Source organism: Urocitellus parryii, chromosome 1, assembly GCF_045843805.1.
Source record: "Urocitellus parryii isolate mUroPar1 chromosome 1, mUroPar1.hap1, whole genome shotgun sequence".
NCBI lineage: Eukaryota > Metazoa > Chordata > Mammalia > Rodentia > Sciuridae > Urocitellus > Urocitellus parryii.
In genome coordinates, this window is record NC_135531.1 from 130,179,195 (window position 1) to 130,199,657 (window position 20,463).

The 20,463-nt window shown below is 37.8% G+C and overlaps 1 protein-coding gene across 1 annotated transcript in view; it reads left to right on the top strand.

Moving 5' to 3' along the window:
- Positions 1 to 5,696: 5,696 nt before the first annotated feature.
- The window catches only part of Znf879 (zinc finger protein 879), a 38,607-nt gene continuing 23,840 nt past the window's right edge, over positions 5,697 to 20,463 (top strand). Inside the window, 4 exon segments of the mRNA XM_077801459.1 lie at positions 5,697 to 5,753; positions 6,770 to 6,828; positions 9,768 to 9,894; positions 10,292 to 10,387. Of these exon segments, the coding sequence (XP_077657585.1) occupies positions 5,747 to 5,753; positions 6,770 to 6,828; positions 9,768 to 9,894; positions 10,292 to 10,387 (289 nt within the window). The 5' untranslated portion in view covers positions 5,697 to 5,746.

Below are 20,463 nucleotides of genomic sequence, written 5' to 3' on the forward strand. Positions count from 1 at the left end.
TACTCCTCGCTTCAAGAGCACACTCCTAGTTACTAGTTTGCTCTGCCATGTGCTCCCACCCTGATGCACTGCCTTGCCATAGGTCCAAAACACCAGGGCCCACTAATTATGGACTGAAACCTCTAAAACTGAGCCAAAGTAATCTTTTTCTCTTCATAAGTTGATTATTTTAAGTATTTGTTATAGCAACAAAAAATTGATTAACATGGTGGCTTATTCTCGTCCCCTACAACATAATTAATGAACCAATATTGATTAAGTATTATTAACTAAAGTCCATAACTGTATTTATATTTCTTGCATTGTTGCCTGGTGTCTATTTTATGTTTGGGGATACCATTCAGGATACCATGTCACATTCAGTTATCATGAATGTCTTCCTTAGGTTGTGATACCTTCTTTGCTTTTGATGAGCTTGACCATTATGAAGAGTACTGGTTAAATATTTTATCAAATACTGTTCTGTTGTGATTGTCTGATGTTTTTTGCATTATTGGGATGTACCTCCACGGGAAGAAAGCCCATGGAGATAAGTTTTCATATTCATCACATTTTATCAAAGGGTACATGCTCTTAATGGGACTTAAAACTGTTGGTGTAACCCTTAATCATCTTGGCATTGTACTTGTTGAAACAAAATCATTAAGCACAGTTCATCTAAGGAGCAGGAAGCTCTGTTTTATGTCCTTGAAAGTATAATATCTGTACCAATTATTTAAAAATATTTTTCATGAGAGAGTTGTCTCTTCTTTCCCATTTATTAATAAATTGTTAATTAATTGTTAAAATGATTAATAAATTAGTATTTATTTATGTCAGTATGGACTCATAGATATTTATTTTGTGCTTTGGGGTTGTAAACCAAAGCAATTTTTATTAAGTAGCTCCACATTTGGTCATTAAAAACTTTTAAAGTTGACCCCTGTGTCCCTTTGACATAATTCCATCACTTATTTTTGTTGTTATTTTGAGAACTTCTTTACTTTCTGGCATCCCAAATTGATCCACGTTCATCTTCTGTATTTTCTGTCTCAGTTTTAGAATCTATTATTACCAGGAACTTTGGCTCTTTTCATTGGAGAGTGGTATTCATAAAGATCTGTGTCCAAGGTTGGCTCATTGCTATTGGGATGTCTTTGCTTTTAGACCCTCTCATTTGATGACAGATCAAAGAAATATACATATAAACACACATGCACACACATCTGTAAATATTCGTATGTATGATTTGTACCTGGGTAAAACTGAACATGAGTCCTTTAGAATGTCTCCAACTGTAATCTATTACTGCATCCTCTCTCCATTTCAAGATCATAATTTTATCATATCTGCAAAATATTTATGTAATATAAAGTAATATGCCTATGCATGTTTTGGGGATTAAGGTGTGGACATATTTGTGGGGGGTATTATTTAACTTACAATAGGTACATAATGGTATCTTATTATAGCTTGGATTTATATTTACATTGTTCTGTTCACTAAATGATAATATCCCACTTATTATGAGTTTGCCATCCTTATTCTTCATCAATGAAGTATCTGATAAAATCTTTTGCTTATTTTTAAAATTACATTGCTTGGTATACTATATAGCTATAGTAACAAAAACAGCATGGTATTGGCACCAAAACAGACTTGAAGACCAGTGGAACAGAAGACACAGAGACAAACCCACATAAATACAGTTATCTTGTATTAGACAAAGGCACCATAAACATAAATTGAATAAAAGACAGCCTCTTCAACAAATGGTGCTAGGAAATCCAGAAATCCATCTGTATGAATGAAGTTGAATCTCTATCTCTCACCTTGCACAAAACTCAACTCAAAGTGGTTCAAGGACCTAAGCATTAGTCCAGAGACCCTGTGCTTATTAGAATAAAATGTAGGCCCAACTTTCCATCATGTTGGCTTAGGAACTGACTTCCTCAATAAGACTCCTAAAGTACAAGAAGTGAAATCAAGGGCTGGGGTTGTATTCAGTGGTAGAGAGCTCACCTAGCACACTCGAGGCACTGGGTTTGATCCTCAGCACCACATAAAAATAAAACAAAGATATTGTGTCCATCTACAACTAAAAAAATTTTTTAAAAAAGAAGTAAAAAAATCAAGAATCAATAAATGGGATGGTATCAAAGTAAAAAGCTTCCTCACAGCAAAGGAAATAATCAACAACATGAAGAGAGAGCCTACAGAATGAGAGAAAATATTTGCTACCTGTATCTCAGATAGATCATTAATCTTCAGGATATATAAAGAACTCAAAAACTTAACACCAAAAAAAACCCCCAAATAACCCACTCAATAAATGGGCTAAGAAGAAGAAGAAATATGAATGGTCAATAAATATATGAAAAACTGTACAACATCTCTAGCTATTAGAGAAATGCAAATTAAAACTACACTGAAATTCCATCTCACTCCAGTCAGAATGGCAATTACCAAGAACACAAGTAATGATAAATGTTGGTGAGGATGAGGGGGAAAAGGTATAATAATACATTGCTAGTATGACTGCAAATTGGTGCAACCCCACTGGAAAGCAGTATGGAGATTCCTCAGAAAACTTGGAATGGAACCACCATTTGACCCAGTTATCTCATTTCTTGGTATATACCCAAAGGACTTAAAAATCAGTGACCCAGCCACATCAATGTTTATAGCAGCTCTTCACAATAGCTAAGCTATCGAACCAACCTAGATGTCCTTCAACAGATAAATGAATAAAGAAAAGAGGTATAAATACACAACAGACTATTACACAACTTTAAAAAAGAATGACTTCATGATTTTTGCCAGTAAATGGATGGAACTTGAGACTATCATGCTAAGTAAGCCAATCCCCCCAAAACACAAAATTCAAATGTCCTCTCTGATATGCAGATGCTAACACACAATTAGGGAGATAGAAGAATAGAAGTTCAGTGGATTAGACATAGGGGAATGAAGGGAAGGGAACGGTGGGAATAGGAAAGACAGTAGAATGAATTGGACCTAACTTTCCTATGTTCATATATGCATACATCACTGGTGAAACTCCACATCATGTACAACCACAGGATGCGATTCCAATTAGAATAAGTTATATTCCATGTATTTATAATAGGTCAAAATACACTCTACTATTATGTGTATCTAAAAAGAACAAATACAAAATAAAAATAAAATTACATTGCTTGGGGTTCCTTTTTGTTAGGAGCCACAGCAAAAATATTGATATAGGCACCTTTGGATTTAATGACTGCCAGCCAGCAATTCACATTCATATGGTAATTGGACTCATGCTGTCTAGCTGGCCCCATTTCAGGACTCAGGGTACTCATGTCACTCTTGTATTGGGAGAGTTCCCATTGGTTGGGAAAGGATGGTAGGAGGGTGTTCCGGGGGAAGGGGAACACCCCCCCCCCTCAGGTAGGACACACACGTGGCGGACCCACCTGTTAGGGGACGCACACGGCCTCTCTCTAAATAAAACTTTGTCTCAGTTTGACTGGCTTGTGTTTTTGTGCCCAACCGGGTTGCAAGATTGCAAGCCCGCGTGCACTGACAGCTCAGCAGGGAATCGCTCAGCAGGGGTGCCGCAGGCAGTGCTCGGCAGCAGGAGCTGGACTCAGCCGGCCAGGGGCCGGGTAGTTTGGGCACCTTTTGGTTTAGGTTTTGGAGAGTTCTTTATACATTCTGGATATGAATCCTTTATCAAATATATTATTATATTTCTTCAAGGCTGTGGCTGATTGTTTTGATACTGATGGTTATCGGTGATGAGTTTTGCTTCATTAGAAAAGCACACGGAGGCAAGCATATAAAGCAGGGTTTATTTAAAAAAGGGTAACATAGCATAGACTTCTCCCAGGAGGGAGAAGGGGGCCTATCCCAAAAAGTGAGATTATTTTGCCTTTTTATATGTCCTAGGCTTTCTTTGTTCTCCTGTTCTCTTCCCCTTATCTCTCTCCTTGTGACTAGGCCCAGCAGATGCTCAGTGGGATGGCCAAAGGGTGAGAAGCAGATGGGCTTCAGGGGCCAAGGTGGAGTGATCTGGGCAAGAGGCGGGGCTCAGGAAGCATTAATTAACAACTTTTACAACTCCCTTGGACAGGTTACCTTAGCAGGTTGGAGCTGGGGCAGATTATCCTGATAAGGGTGGAGGAAGGGTTCTGAAGGCATTTCAATCCCTTAGGGACAGTTTCCAACTTCCCAGATTCACTCAAATTGGACTCTTTGATAAGACCTGACTGGATGTACCTATCTATACTGACTGCCTGTTTAATTCTGGCTTCAGTTTCACTCCCTAAAAGTATCATTGAATGAGTTGGTGTTAATTTTAATGAGTCTCAGTTATCATTTAAAAAAATTTTTTTTTTTTTTTTGGATCAGGCTTTTGCTGTTGCATTTAAGAACTCTTAATACAAAATCACAAAGATTTTTCTCATTTTTTTCTAAAAGTTTTTTTTGGTTTGAAACCAAGAATAGAACTCAGGGGCACTTAACCATTGAGTCTCATCCTCAGCCCTTTTAATATTTTATTTAAAGACAGGGTTTTACCAAGTTGCTAAAATGCTGAGGCTGTCTTTGAATTCAGATCCTCCTACCTTAGCCTCCCTAGCCACTGGGATTACAGGCCTGCGCTGCCCTGCTCAGATGCTTTTTATTGCCTTATCCCAATGGTTACATCAAAAGAATGCGGAATGGAAGTGGTAAAAGTAGACATTCTTTCCTTGTTCCTGATTTGAGAGGGAAAGCAATCATTCTTATTCATTAAATATGTGTATGTATTTATGTGATATCTATATATCTAAAATTTAACCTTTTTTATTAAAAAAAAAAAAGGTGGAGTTGGGAGTGGTGGTGCATGCCTTATAAGCCCACTTACTTGGCAGGCTGAGGCAGGAGAATCACTAGTTCAAGGCCAGCGTCAACAAGTTAGCGTGACCCTGTCTCTAAAGAAAAAGGAAGGAAAAAAAAAAAAAAAAAAGGCATGGAGATGTAGCTCAGCAGTAGAGCCACCATTGGTTCCATTTCCAGTACTGGGGCGGGATGGGGGATAGAAAATTGACTTTAACAGCCCTCTTATCTCCTAAGGATAATCAGCAGTAACTTCCACATTTTCTTTCTTTAATATTATTGTCATTATAATTACGAATACATTGAGTGCATAAAGGAAGTGAGGTGGTCTAAATGAAAGACAAGGCTTCAGCCTTCTGTGACCCCAGCCAGGTCGCTTTCACTAGCACGGATTCCATTGTTTCCTTCTCAGACACCGTAGAAAAGGTGTGTCGCGCAGACCTTCTGGGAAATGTAGTCTGAAAGGAAAAACGCTGCTGTTCAGAAAGGGAAACCCGTTGGCTCTCCCTTGCGCATGCGCAGTGGTACTGGTGGTTTGGCGGTGGCGGGGAGAAATGTCGCTGTGTTAGGTGTTCTCGCTTCCAGTTCGGTGTGCAGCTTGGCGTCCCCACCCAGGTGGACTAAGGTACAAGCTGCCAGCGAGGGCGGGCCCAGGGCGCAGGGCTTCCTTGGTGCGGCTAGGACAGAGGGCCGGTCGCGGATGAATCCTACGCGTCCCAATTGCGGCCTCGGCAGGTGAACCGGACTCGGGCAGGGGGCGTTGCCTGGGAAGGTCCTCCCGGGGAGGCCGGAAGACTGCGTGACACCACTTAACCTCCGGGCCATTCTCAGGCCATTCTCAGGCCATTCTCCTGGACAAGTGGTCCCCAGAAAAGAGACTTTAGAGAACTGTGTCCTTCCTATGCAGGGTTGGTGAGTCCCCTGGCGGTTTTCAGCAGTCAGCGATTGTTGATTTAACATCTCCCCCCCCCCCCATCCTCCAGAGTTTAAACTTCGTTTTTGTCAGTCTTACTCGTTTGGCAGTATTTTTCTACAGTGACTCCTAGAGTGATTTAACTATTTTTTTTAAAGTACATTTTTTAAAGTTAATTTTGTCCATTTGCTAAGTTACTTCCTTTTTCCTCTACATTTTAAATTTGATTTTTGGGGGTCAGGATTGTGGGGGTGGAACCCAGGGCTTCACACATAATGCACTGTATCATTGAGTTATATACCCCCATCCCCTTTTCTCTACAGTTTAAATTCATTTCTAGCCGGTGATGTACCCCTTGAGCCCTTGTGTGCATTGAGGGATGAGGATGGGTGGATCAATTCAGTGAAGAGGAAAATCATTTCTAAACTCTATTGATGTAGTAGTTATTGCACTATTTTAAAATAGCATGCTTTTAATTCTTAGAATGTATCCATCATAAAAGGTCAGTTCTAATGTCTTTTGCATTTAGGCAACTTGGTAACTCTTTTTGATAAAAGAAGTAGAATTTCTAAAAGGAAAATAAGAGAGGACTAATTTTTAGTTGATTGTTTCTGAAAACGGTATCCATTCTTCCGATGCTATTTTTCACCTCAAGTAATATCCAAATGCCAATGTGTGAAATGTTAATGTCTTTTCACTCTAACACCTGTGAGCCATGTGTCACTGTGCCCTTTACTTTGTTATTGAATATCATATGGTTTTAATCCATTAGCTTGTTTCATCTTTATTCACAATGACTGGCAGAAAGGCCCAGTAACTGGGAGTATGCTTTTTGCCCACTTTTGGCTTTGGTGGCCATGCTCAGGGCCCTTTTGGCTTGGATCTGCTGATACCATTAAGCCATTAAGGCTGGAAGTTCTGTTCTGGTGGAGGTTTCTAATCTGGTCTGTCTTAATGAGGGCAGAGTGCATGCAGGGTGAATAGTCCTCACAGCTTCTTTCTCTGTTTCAGGTGCCTTCCCCAGCAGGGAGGGAGAAATGGCCAGGAGTTTGCTGCCAGCACAGATTCAGGTGAGTGAAGGAGGCTTCTTTCTTGAACTGCCTTAAGGATTTATAGATAGCCAAGTTGTTTCATTCATTGTTGAGTTTCTCTAGACAGTAGAGCCCCTGGAGGGACCAGAGGGTATGGTAGGTTAGGTGCTAGAAAGAAAGGTTTTTCCTTTGTTTCAGGCCAGTCTGATGGTGCAGTCTCCAGTTAACAGCTAAGTACTTATTGACTAGAAATTCAATGGGAGTCCATCCCATGCCATTGCCACAGCCAGAGCTTTGTGAGAGATCCAGGTTTGATGGAGCATAAACACATTGCTGTGTCAAATAATTCCTTACTAAGGATTCAAAGAGGAGAGTCATGGTCTTTGCCCTTAAGGAACCTAAGACAACCAACGTATAAGAGTACAGTGGACCCTCCATATTTGTGGGTTCTACATATAGGGACTCAACCAATCACAGATCAAAAATATTTGGGGGAAAAAAAAAGTGTGCTTGTATTGAACTTGGCCAGACTTTATTCTTGTCATTCCGTAAACAATACATTATAATAACGATTTACATTGTATTAGGCATTATAAGTAATTGAGATATGATTTTAAGTATATTGGAGGATGTTTATAGGTTATATACTATACCATTTTACATAAGGGCCACTTTATATAAAGAGCCTAAGTGTCCTCAGATATTGGTATCTGCAGGAGTCTTGGATACCAAGAAACTACTGTACGTAATAAGAGTCCAGGTGACTCCTAGAAAGATTGAAGAAAGAAACCTCCTTGTTAGCAGGTGTAGCCAGGGCAGCTTCCTAGCATTGGGCAAGACCAGGCTTGTATAGTTGGTGAATGGAAGGCATCCAGAAGAAATCAAAGCTTGGGCAGTGGTTTGAGATTACATTCCCTTAAGGTGGAAAGTATCCTTTGTAGGAATTTCTTTCTTTCTCTGCACTTTGAGAAGCACTTACTCTGTATTATTAATGGATTTGGGGAGATATATATTTAAAAAAAAAATTCTCCCAACACAGAAAACTTCTCCACAAAAGTAGAAGAGAAAAAGGGTAATTATTTTTATAATCAGAAACCAAATTTTTATGCTCATCATATGTACTCTAAGAAGAGGTTGCAAGAAGCTCACCTTACATAGAATAAGAGGATACAACCCAATGAAATAGGTGGTTTCTACAGTTTAGACTTAAATGATAAGTTAGGCCCATCTCCTCCCCAGAAACTGGGAGATTAGCCTTTATCTTTGTTAAAAGATAAATGTTGGCACATTTCAATTTTAAAGAGTTTATTTGAGCAAACATCAGGCTGGAAGGGTTCTGTGATCCACCCAAAGGAGAAAGAGGAGAAAGCTTTTATAGGGTCACTGCAGAAGTAGAGCAAAGAAATTATTTGGTGAAAGTTGGACTGTCTCCATGCAGAGTTCCTGATGATGTAATTAATACACAGGTGGTGCTTCTGATTGGCTGAGCTTAAGTTTCCTTTCATTAGGAACCCAGGGTGTTGGAGCCCTCTCGGCCTAATGACCTTCCATTACATTATTTTAGCATATGTCTTGATGATTATACTCAAAGAGCTGTTAGTTCCTTGAGGGAAGTTTCCTCATTTGTGAGACTAGCAAGTGACTTAGTTAACCACTAAAAAGTTTACATATGTTTGAAAAAAGATAAATTCTGAAAAAAAAGGAATAGGAGTAAATGTATATTCCCATGTTTCCAATGGGGAGAAACAAGTCACTTCTTTTTAATTTTCTTTTGCCTTTCTGGGTCAGGGAAGGTGTCTGACCTTGTGATCTGCTTGGGTTCACCTTGGGGATGATGAGAAGAAAATGAATTGTGACCTAGCACTTACGCTGTAGAAATATACGCTAAGGAAACAAGCTTTGTACACATTTCTGATGATGTACACGGAGGGTCAACCTATCATTTGTAGAGTATTACAAAAGTGGAAACAACCTAAACATCCACCTCAAGATTAAACAAACTAGTTTATCCATGTAGTGAAATATTAGACAGCAAGTAAGAACATTGACTAGAATGCTGTTTCTCATAATGTGATTTGGATTTTTGTTTGAATGTAAAAAGTCTGAAAGGACATACAGCAAAAAGTTAAACTTTTTCTGGTGGCAGAAAATGAGATTAACACTCCATGTTTTCTTGCTTATTGATCTTTTCTCATTTTCTATATGCATGTGTAGAAATATCACAGTGAATCCCATTAACATGTACAATTAATATGTGTTATTAAAAATAGATCTATAAAAAAATTCTGAAAAAGAAAAGAAAGGGCCACTAGTTCAGAGTGATGACTTGCCTGGTAGGTGGCAGAGGGGTAGAGGAGCAAAGGCTTCTGAGGTGTGGATGGGAAATCCTGATCATAGCCCTCTTCCCTGGCTTTTTGTTGAAGGTTATGCAGACTACCACCCTTGGCACTCTCCTGGTAAAGCCTTGCCCAGGGCATTCTCAGAGCCTCTCCCACTGTGAATATTAATGTCCTCTCCCACAGGACACAGAGGTGGGCCATGGTGATGACAGAATCCATCACTGGGACCAACCGAACTGTGTTCTAAGGCAAGCCCAGAGGTCTCCTATCTAGTCCTCTCCAAGTGAAAGTACTAGAACCTCCTTCTAAAATCTTCTTGTGTGTCACCTGTAAGGTGAGAGTTTGGCCTAGGTAATTATACATTTCCAAGCGTAAAGTTCTGTGTGTGTTATTTTGATTTTGTTTCATGATTTCAAGCGTGCTTCTGTTTGGCTGCTGCGATTAAGCTTTCCGAGGGTGCAATATGTCACTTACAGTAAGCAAGCGCATGATAAATAAGTGCTCAGTAACAAAGCCAAATTATCCAGAAATACTTGCTTTACTTGAAATCCTTAGAATCCTGGGTTGTGATAGGGTTGTTTCTCAGTTATTCCATCCAGGGGTGATCATGAGTGAGTAGAAATGGGTTTGCTGTTCCAGGAGTCTGTGACATTCAGGGATGTGGCCGTGCTCTTCAGCCAGGATGAGTGGTTGCACCTGGACTCTGCCCAGAGGACCTTGTATCGGGAAGTGATGCTGGAGAACTACAGCAACCTGGTCTCACTGGGTAAGGAGTTGTCCATGGGATGCAGAGTCCCCCTTCAAGGAGGATATTTGAAGGGCTTGGCCAGGTACAGGCCCTCTCCTCCCCCCGCCATGGGTTCAGAGTGATAGCTGCTATTCCTCTTGGCTATACAGAGATGTCTGAGCTTGACTGAGTTATGTCTTCTCTATGCTTTTCCTATTTCCTTCTCTCCCCAACACCGCCCCCTCTGTTCCCTTGGGTCCCATAAAATGCTACAGCTGAGAAGAGTGCATTGCCTTCTTTGATCCTGACCATCCACTAGGAGCCAAAGCACCTCCCTGAACAAGACCTCCTTCTTGCACTATCCCTCTTCTCCAGTGACTGCAGAGCTGGTACTTTATTCCAGGATGGCCACTCATGTCTTCTTCTCAATGAACAGGGATTACATTTTCCAAACCAAAAGTCATCTCCCAGTTAGAGTAAGCAGAATACCCCCAAGCAGTGAGAAATGGAGTACCTCAAAGTACATGTCTAGGTGAGTGAAGGGATAATTTGGAAATGGGCATGGCGTTTTCCAGCTGTCCAGGCACAGTGAAAAGGCTGTGTGTGTAGGACACACTGGCAGGGGCCTCCTCAATGTGCCAGGCCAGGTGGAAAATGCTGGGAACAGCATATCCCCTTGCACATTTTTAATTACTTGATATATTAGGTTCAGAGAGAAAGGAATTAATTCTCTCAGTGTGAGTAGCTCTTTTGTCAAGTGTGTCTTATAATTTGCAGAATATGTAATGTAATGTGTAGTATGTAAATGTTGTTGTTGTTGTTATTATTATTATTATTCTTGGATTGAATCCAGAGGTGCATTACCACTGAGCCACATCCTTAGCCCTTTTTATTTTTTATTTTGAGCTCACTGAATTGCTTAGGGCCTCACTTAGTTGCTGAGGCTGGCCTCAAACCCGTGATCCTCCTACCTCAGCCTCCCAATTTGCTGGATTACAGAAGTGCACCATCATGCCCAGCTGTTTATAGTTATTTTCTCTTCCATCTTTTTCCTTGCTTTTACTGGATTATTAAATTATTTTACTTTAGTGTTCTTTTATTATTTCATCTTGGGCTTTTGCTTTGATTTTTTTTCTCTGCTACTTATTAGGCATGGTGCAGCAATAAGAAATGAGAAAAGAAAGCATGTGTTGAGAGAGAAACTCAAAATGGTGGCAATAATGGAGTTTAAGCAGGAGACTTGTAAATGCTCATCATGCCATTCTTTTTTCTGTGAAAATTTTCAAAATATGTCCTACATTCTGGCCCCTGGGACATATTGCGGAGTCTCTAAAACTCTCCATGCATTGCTGCATCATAAGCTCCCACATTCTGTTCTGCTTTGAATTTTGTCTTTGTTTCTGGCACCAGAGGATTGCTGTCTTGAGCTTATCCAGAATTTATTTCTCTTGTTGGCAATAAATGGCCTTTCTGTATCAGTTCAGTCTCATGTTTTCATTCATGAATTTTTTTCTCTTTGGTTTGACTAGAATATTTTCATGAATAAATTATTTTTCAGAGATTCATGTGTGCAATTTGTGTATGTCTAAAAATCAGTTCCTTTTTTTTTCTTTTTTGGGAATTGTCTTTTGGAGCTAGCATTCTGGCATCAGGTGTTTTTCCCCCCATCAGGTGAGTCCACTGTCTTTGGTCATTGAGTGTTGTTGATACAACAAGTTCTCAGTCTGATTCTATTCTCCTGTTGGTATATAGATAATGTTACCACTTTTTTCTTTTTCTGTTTTCTGTCTGGAGTCTTACAAGATATCTTCTTTATCTTTGGAATTTAAAAAATTTGTCAGGTTTCATCAAATTAATTTTTTTTTAGTGTTATTTGGCACTACCTGGGCCCTTTACTTTGAATATTCATGTTCTTTTTTTTAGGGATATTTGTTTCTACTACATGTACTCTGCCACATCCCACCAACCATTTGGAAGAAATGACTACAATAATAATTATACAATAAAGTAAAAATTCACGCAAAAGCCCAGAAAATAAATACATTTGTTGTAAGGACCAGAGTGGTAGTTATAGATGAGGTTTAGATTTGGCTGTGAACATTCTGATTGGCAAAGAAATCTACACTATCAAATTGTGTTCTTTTTCAAACACTTAAAAAAACTATTATATTTCATTCATATAAATTATACTTGATATTGTAAAAGGAGAGAGGGAGGAAGAAAGGGAAGGAGAGCAAAAAAGGGAGACTCACCTGCAATTTTTATCAGCCGTGATCAACTACTGTTAATATTTTACTGATTTTCATTCACACTATGAATATTTGAGTATTTATACATGAGAGACAGCAACAGAGTGATTGTACATATTATTCTTGAGAGTGTTTGAAATTGTGATTGTCCTTCAGTTATTCAGTTCTCAGTAAATACAATTCTCAATAAATACTCTGCCACATCCCACCGACTACTTCATTGAAAGGCTTTTTGTATTGTTAAGCCATATGAAGCGATCTTCCAACTGGAAAGTTGTTTCCAGTTTTTTATTTGTTTGTTTTTAAAGAGAGAGAGCAGAGAGAGTTTTTTTAATATTTATTTTTCAGTTTTCGGTGGACACAACATCTTTATTTTATTTTATTTTTTTATGTGGTGCTGAGGATCGAACCCAGTGGCTAGGTGAGCGCATTACCACTTGAGCCACATCCCCAGCCCCTGTTTCCAGTTTTTACCTACTTTTGATAGTGCTGAGATAGCTTTAGAATGTAAAGGTATAATATAAAGAGAAAAATGCTCAAGGAGTAAATAATTGTAGTATGAGCATTGTGATTGAAAATTCAAGAAATGTGAATCCACAGTCCATAAAGGATCTTTTGAAAAACTATTCATCATAATTAATGAAATTCAAACTAAAGTAACAGGATGCCATTTTTCCATTATTAAGTTGCCAAGCATTAAGAAATATATTTCCAGTGATTTGCTAATGTTCTGAGTGATAAACAGTACCTTTAATGGGATTTTGATTGGTACAATTTTACTGGAGGATGGTTTAGTTTCATTAAAATCAATTCAGCATTTCTAAATTTATCTCTTTTTTAAAAATATTTTTTTAGTTGTCAGTGGATTTTATTTTGTGTATTTATGTGTGGTGCTGAGAATTGAACCCAGTGCCTCACTCATGATAGGTAAGCACTGTATCACTGAGTCACAACACCAGCCCTCTAAATTTATCTTAAGAAAAAAATTCTGTAAGTATATCAAATTGCAAAGATGTGTAAAAGAATGTGTGTTATAACACAAGGGATTACTGGTGCAAAAGTTGTTTAGTAACAGGGATCTATTAAGTGATGATAAGTTCATACTTTGGACATTTTTTGTAGTCATTAAAATATTAGTGTCAATTTACACTACTGACACATGGAGAGAAGCCCAGGTTTTTAAGTGAAGTGAGGAAAGCTTAGTTTCAACCCCACCCCTTTTCATTTTTTGAATTTTGAGACTGGGTCTTACCAAGTTGCCCAGATGACTTTGAACTTGTAGACCTACTGCCTCAGCCTCCCAAGTTGTTAGGATTAATAGGCATGTGCCATTGCACCCAGCACATTTTTATTTTTTAAATAAAAGTGATACTTTTATATATGGAAAATTCTGGTGAGCTGAGTCCCATATGTCACAGGGATTGATTTGCGTGATATGCTTATGGGTAAACTATTCATTTTTATAGTTTTCTGGGTTTTCTTAATTTTCTTGAAATTATTGCACTTTCCCTTTTTAGTCAAGGAAACAAAAACTTTCTTATAAAATACATTCTATTATTTACATGTTTTTATTTTTTATAAGAATACTGATAGCAGCATTAATATATACTTAAATCACATATTTCTTCAAACAATAAAATAATCAGGAAATTGTGTATTTTTCCCTTTCACATGTATGGAAACATTTGCTTGAACTCCCAACTCACCTTTACCAGAACTGTATTGACAATCATTATCATTTTCCACAGTATATCAACTTTACTACAATTTGATCATTTTAAATTAATTTTTTTAGTTATATATAATCTTAGGATACATTTTGACACACTCACAAAAGCATGGAATGATTTGCCTCTAATTCCATCAGTAGCACTTTTTCCATTCCCTTGTTCTTTTCCCTCTACTAATCTTTCTGTAATTTATTTATAGTGTTTTAAAAATTAGTGTCTTGTGGATATACTTGATATACCCTGTGCTATATTTATGTATGTACATAGAAAAGTTCAGTCAGATTCATTCCAATGTTCTTCCCTTTTCCTATTTCTCCTTCATTCTGCTCAATTCCCTTCATCTCTTCTACTGATCTTTAATAGTTTTTTCCTTTCTCCGCCTGTCCCTCTCTCCCTCACTCCCTCCCATTTTTTCTTTTTTTCTTTTTTCTTTCTCCCCCATCCCCTTACTTTGGATTAGCCCCTGCATATCAGAAAAAAATTCAACCTTTGACTTTGGGGGATTGATTTATTTCACTTAGCATTAATAGTAGAGACTATCAACCTCATTCATTTTCTGGCAAATGCCATAATTTCATTCTTCTTTATGCCTGAGTAATACTTCAGTTGCAAAAGGATATTGGTCTAAAGTTTTCATTCCTTGATATGTGTTTGTCTGGGTTTGATATCAGAGTGATACTGGCTTTGTAGAATGAGTTTAACAGTGTTCCCTCCTTTTCTATTTCATGGAAAAATTTGAGGAGCATTATATTAGTTCTTCTTTAAAGGTTTGGTAGAACTCAGCTGAGAATTCCTCTGGTCCTGGGTTTTTCTTTATTGTTCATCTTTTGATAGCTACTTCAATTTTATTACTTGATATTGATCAGTGTAATTCTTCTATATCCTCATGGTTCAGTTTGGGTAGGGCATATGTCTCTAGGAATTTGTTAATATCTTCAAGATTTTGTAGCTTATTGGTATTGGAGTATAAATTTTCAAAATAGTTTCTGATTATCATCTGGATTTCAGTGGTATTGTGATGATATTTCCTTTTCTATCTCTAATTTTGTTAATTTGAGTGTTTTCTCTCTTTCTTTTGATTAATTTGGCGAAGGATTTAATTAGTCTTGTTTACCATTTCAAAAAACCAACTTCTTATGTCATTGATCTTTGGTATTTTTTTAAATTCTCAAATTCATTGATTGTTGCTCTAATTTTAATTATTTCCTGTCTTATATGGATTTTGGTGTTGGTTTGCTTCTCTTTTTCTAGGACCTTGAGATGTAATGTTAGATTATTTATTTGGTATCTTTCTATTCTTTTGATGTACTAGCTCAATGCTATGAAGTTTCCTCTTAGAGATCTTGATATGTTGTTTCACTGTTCTCATTTACTTCTAGGAAGTATTTTATTTCTCCCCTAATTTCTTCTGATACCCATTCATCATTCAGAAATGTATTATTTAATCTCCAGGTGTCAGAGTGATTTCTGTTTTTTATCTTATCATTGATTCTTAATTTCATTCCATTATGATCTGATCGAATGCAAGGGAGTATCTTTGTTAGTTATATTTGCTAAGATTTGCTTTATGACCTAAAATGTCACATGTGCTGCTGAGAAGAAAGTGAATTCATTTGTTGATGAGTTAGAGCCATACTTTTAATTGTGTTTTTTAGTTCTGCAGAATCTTAGTTTATGTCTGGCTGATCCATCTAGTGGTTAGAGAGGTATGTTAAAGTCACCCATTATTTTTGTATTGTCGTCTATTTGATTAGTAATATTGAGAAAAGTTTGTTTTATGTATATCAATGTACCATTGAGTCATAAATATTTACAATCATTATATCTTATTCTTGTGTGATTCCCTTAATTAAAGTGAACATTTTTGTTTCTTCTGATTAACTTTGGCTTGAAGTCCACTTTATCTGATATGAGAATAGGTAGCCCTGTTTGTGTATGAGTCTCAAGTGAATGGTATTTTTTTCCCCATCCTTTTACCTTGATTCTTGTGGATGTCTACCTGTGAGTGAGTCTCTTGCAGACAACATACTGTTGGATTTTGTTTTTTAATCCAACTGACAATCTGTCTTTTGATTGGAGAGTTTAGACTATTTTCATTCAATGTCATTATGGAGAAATGATTTTTGTTTTCTGGCATTTGGAATGAATTTTTTTAGTTTCTACATATCATAGAAGGTTTTTTTTTTTTCTTTCTCCATTTTCACTTCTGAAGCTTATTTTGCTAGGTATAGAATCATTGGCATCCATTTTCTTTCAGAGCTTGATATACATTATTCCAAGCCTTCCTGGCTTATAAGGTCTGGGTTGAGAAGTCAGTTGAAATCTAGATTGGTAACCAGCCATTTATCTCTTGCAGCTTTTAAAATTTTATTCTTATTCTGTATGTTAGGCATTTTCATTATAATATGTCTTGGAGTGGATCTATTGTGAATTTGTATATTTGTAGTCATAAATGCCTCTTGTATCTGAATTTCATCTTATTCTTAAGGTTTGGAAAATTTTCTGCTGTTATTTCATTGAAAAGATTGGAGCCTTCCTCTACCCCAGTAATTCTTAAATTTGGCCTCTTGATGTTTTTTCCAGATTTCTTGAATATTATGGTCATTGTCTCCTACGTCTTTTTTTTATGGTCAGCTTTATTTTCAAGATTATGTACTTTGTCTTCAAGGCTTGAAAATCTATCTTCAGAGTGTTCTAATCTATTGGTAATGCTTTCCATTGAAATTTTTTTAGAATTTTTTATTATTTTTACTTACACATGACAGTAGAATGTATTTTGACATAATCATACATACATGAAATATAACTTCCCATCTTTGTGGTTGTTTCCATTGAAATTTTAATTTGTTTTTTGAGTCTTTATTTTCTGGGTTTTTGTTGGGTTGTTTTTCAGAATCCCTGTATTGAAGTGATCTTTCACTTTCTGTATCTTCTCTCTAATTTCACTCCTTACATCTTTATTTTTTTATTTAAAAAAAATTTTTTTTGTAGTTGTAGATGGACAGAATGCTTTTATTTTGTTTATTTTTATGTGGTGCTGAGGATCGAACTCAGTGCCTCACACATGCTAGGCAAGGCTCTACCACTGAGCCACAGCCCCAGTCTCCTTACATCTTCTTTAAGGTCAAAGAACATTGTAACTATGAACTTTCTAAAATATTTTTTCTCTGACATTTCTTTCACTGTGGCGTCAATAGCGTTAGTTATTTGGGATGGTTTGTTCCCTTGCTTTTTAAAATTGTTTGTATGTTTACCCATCTATTGTGAATAGTTCTCTCTTCTTCTTTTAAGTAAGGAACTACTTTATGAGTTTCTCTCTTTTAAGAGCCCTGGGTTAATCCAGATATTGTCTTTAAATCAAAGTGTGACCTTTGCTGATCTCAATATCAGCACCACTTTGAGAGGTGCCACTGAACCCTGTTTACTATAGTCACTTCAGAGCCAAGCCTCATACTATTCAGCTATATGAGAAATAAAAAGCTTGCTGATATTTTTCTTTACATTTCCTCTAATCCAGATATAATCATATAAAGTTCTGGAATAGGTAAAAAAAATTAGTTATTAAATTTAGTAAAATTGCAATAACCTTAAACAAGTGCTAAAATAGGGGAAAGAAGAAAGTTGGGCCAAAAGGAGAAGGGAAAAAGAAAGAAAGAGAGGAATAGAGAGGAAAAAATAGAAAATAATAATACGCACCACAATGTAGAAAGGAGGAATGGATGGATGGTGGGTATTTGAGGTAGTAGCTGATAATGTAAGTAGTGGGTAAGAGGAGCAGGTATAAACCAGAGCTAGGAAAACAAAGAGAGAAAGCCTGATTCCAATTAATGCTTTAAACCATTAGATGAAATACATTCAAATGGTTTGAAGGTACAATTAGAGTAACAACTATTGATCAACTCAAAGAGTGATTTATATGACCAAAGTCAACACTGAAGTTATTTATAGTAAGCCGTGCCAAGATGAAGAAAATTTTTGTTGAATCTTGGTTTGGATTTCATTGGTGTTTGGATATTTAGTAGATGTCCATCGTTCTTGGACTGTGAATCCTTCCAGAGTTGCTGGGGCACAGGAACCACTTCCCTAGTTGCTATAGACCTCCAACCAGGTGGTTATGGTTTGTTAGCTCAGGGACCTGCAGCTGACTGCTTGAGGGTACACTGTTGTGGCTTGGTTATTTCTGTTATGTGCAGGAGTTTAGGATGCAGGCTGTGGAGTATTCCTGTGGTTGCTGTGGGTCATTGTGTGCTTGTTCCCCTATCCAGGATCCTTTTCATGGTGGTGTAGAGCCTTGTGGCTGTTGGTGAGTGCAAGATCTTTGGTTGTAGATTTTCCATGAATATTCTGTGGTATAGAAGCATTCCCCCAGCTGACACTAGCCTCTGAGGTACTATAGCAAAGGGACTCAGGTGGTTCACCTGGATTCTGGTTTCTACTGCTCCTGGTTGTAAACGATGTGTGTCATTTCCCTCTGTTGACTCTGATGTAAGGTCCAGCCAGTGTCTAAACAATGCCCTTTTACTTTCCAGTTATAACCTTGGGTTGGACTGAAAGCCAGGTAAAACTAGGAACATTTACTTGCTGCTGCCTTGGATCAGGCAATTTTCTATCTTAACTTACCTCCATCTGGCTATTTTTGCAGCTGCTTTCCACTTAAGTTTCCAGGGGTATTCAGGAATTTCTCCTTGTAGCCTTCTGCCCCTGGCTGCACCATTTGGGATCCGGATCTCTCTGTCACTGGATATTCAGGCAGCTTTCTTCCAGTCTGGCCCATGATCAATGGGACTGTCCCTAGGCTTCCTACAGTGGCTTCCCCCAGTGTCAGTGATTGGGGCTGGTGCATTCTGGATGGATCTGCTTTTCTCTACTGGGGCCAAAGCCGCATTGCTGCTCCATCACTGTCTGGGTCCCATGGAAGCTGTGCTTTTCACCTTTGCCTGGGTCACAGAGGCTGAGTAGAGTGCTGAGTTAATGGCACTTCCCCTCATAGGATGTCTCCACCATCTCCCCTTGTTTGCAGTGAGGGTGAGTGGGATTCAGTGATTTGGGGCTAGGAGCATTTCCTTAGAAATTCTTTTAGCTGAATTCTCAAGAGATCCCATGTCTGGACATGGGAAGATGTCATGTTGATTTAAAGGAGTGTCTAATAAGGGCTCCACAAAGTGGCTGCAGACCCCAGTTCAGCTTTCTTTTCACAAGTTCATTTTAAGCTGTTTGATCTGCTTCAGGAACTCTGCTGTGCCTTCCCACAAAATTTGGTAAACTTTGGTCTGCCTTTTCAATGATTTTAAGTGGGTGAGCTTAAGAGTTTTCCATTCCATCTTTCTCTCTCTGTTGCCCCTCCCCCTTCTCCCTACCCTGGTTCAGGTTCAGGATTAGAGAACTCTGCACTTATTTTCTACTCTAGTAACTGATCTTCAAGTCTTTCCAGGTCTCAGGATTTGTAATGTTGAGTCTTAGAGCATTTATTTTGTCACTCACCTCCCAATTCTGCTTTTCCTTCACTGCCTGTTCTCTGTGTTGTGAAGAGATTGGGAATTGCTGTCTAGCTAATTTCTGCTGTCTTCTGTTCCCTCAATTCTTTTATTTTAAATCCATAGTTTTATTGCTTGCAGTGTATCTTAAGTAATCAAAAAGATGGATTAAAATGTACTCTTCTTTTATTTCTCAGTATCAGAACTGATACCATTTTCCATGGAGCTACCAATCCAAAAGCTGGAGCTCATCCTTGAGTCACCTCTTTCACTTCTTCCACATAATCTGTTCATAAGAAAAGCTACCTGCTGGCTTATTGTATTGTCAATAATTTCTTAAACAATCTCCCTTATGGAAATTTTAGTCCCAGTTTTTCTCAAAGAGTAAATAATTATAGTATAAATGTATAAGTGTTGTGATTGAAAAGCCAGCTCTACCTCCAAAATTCCCAAATGTGCCCAGTCCCTTCCATCTCTCCCACTACCTGCCAATTCCACCTTCCATCCAGGAAGACTATAGCAGCTTTCAGAGTGCCTCCTCTCTCTACCTGCCCTTGTTCTCTTTACCTTAACCTCACTTACAGCTCATTTATCATACAACTAGAATGGTTCTTTTTAAACAAAGAACACATACCATGTCCCTTCTATCCCCAATGATGTTTAGAAGAAATTTCAAATTCTGTACTATATCTTAAGAGAGTCAATATGATATAGCCTCTGCCTGCCTCTTTTCCTCATTAACACTTTTCTTTTTCTTCTGCTTAAGACACACTCAACTTCCTTCTGTTTTGACCACAGAAAACTTATTCCTGCCTTAGGGCCTTTGTGTTAGCTGTCCCTTCTGACTGAATTCATCTTTATACCTACATTTTTGTGTGGCCTACTCTTGCATTTAGATTTTATCTTAATTTCATTTATTGCCCAGTTTAAAATATCACTGTATTTACTCTTTACAATGTTAATACTATTTTGGTTTGTTTATGGTTCTCATCAGTCCCTAGTATTTCTTTTAGAGTTGGTTATTTTTTTAATATTTATTTTTAGGTGGACACAATATCTTTATTTTGTTTTTATGTGGTGCTGAGAATTGAACCCAGTGCCTCATGCATGCTAGGCGAGTGCGCTACCACTTGAACCACATCTCCAGCCCTATAG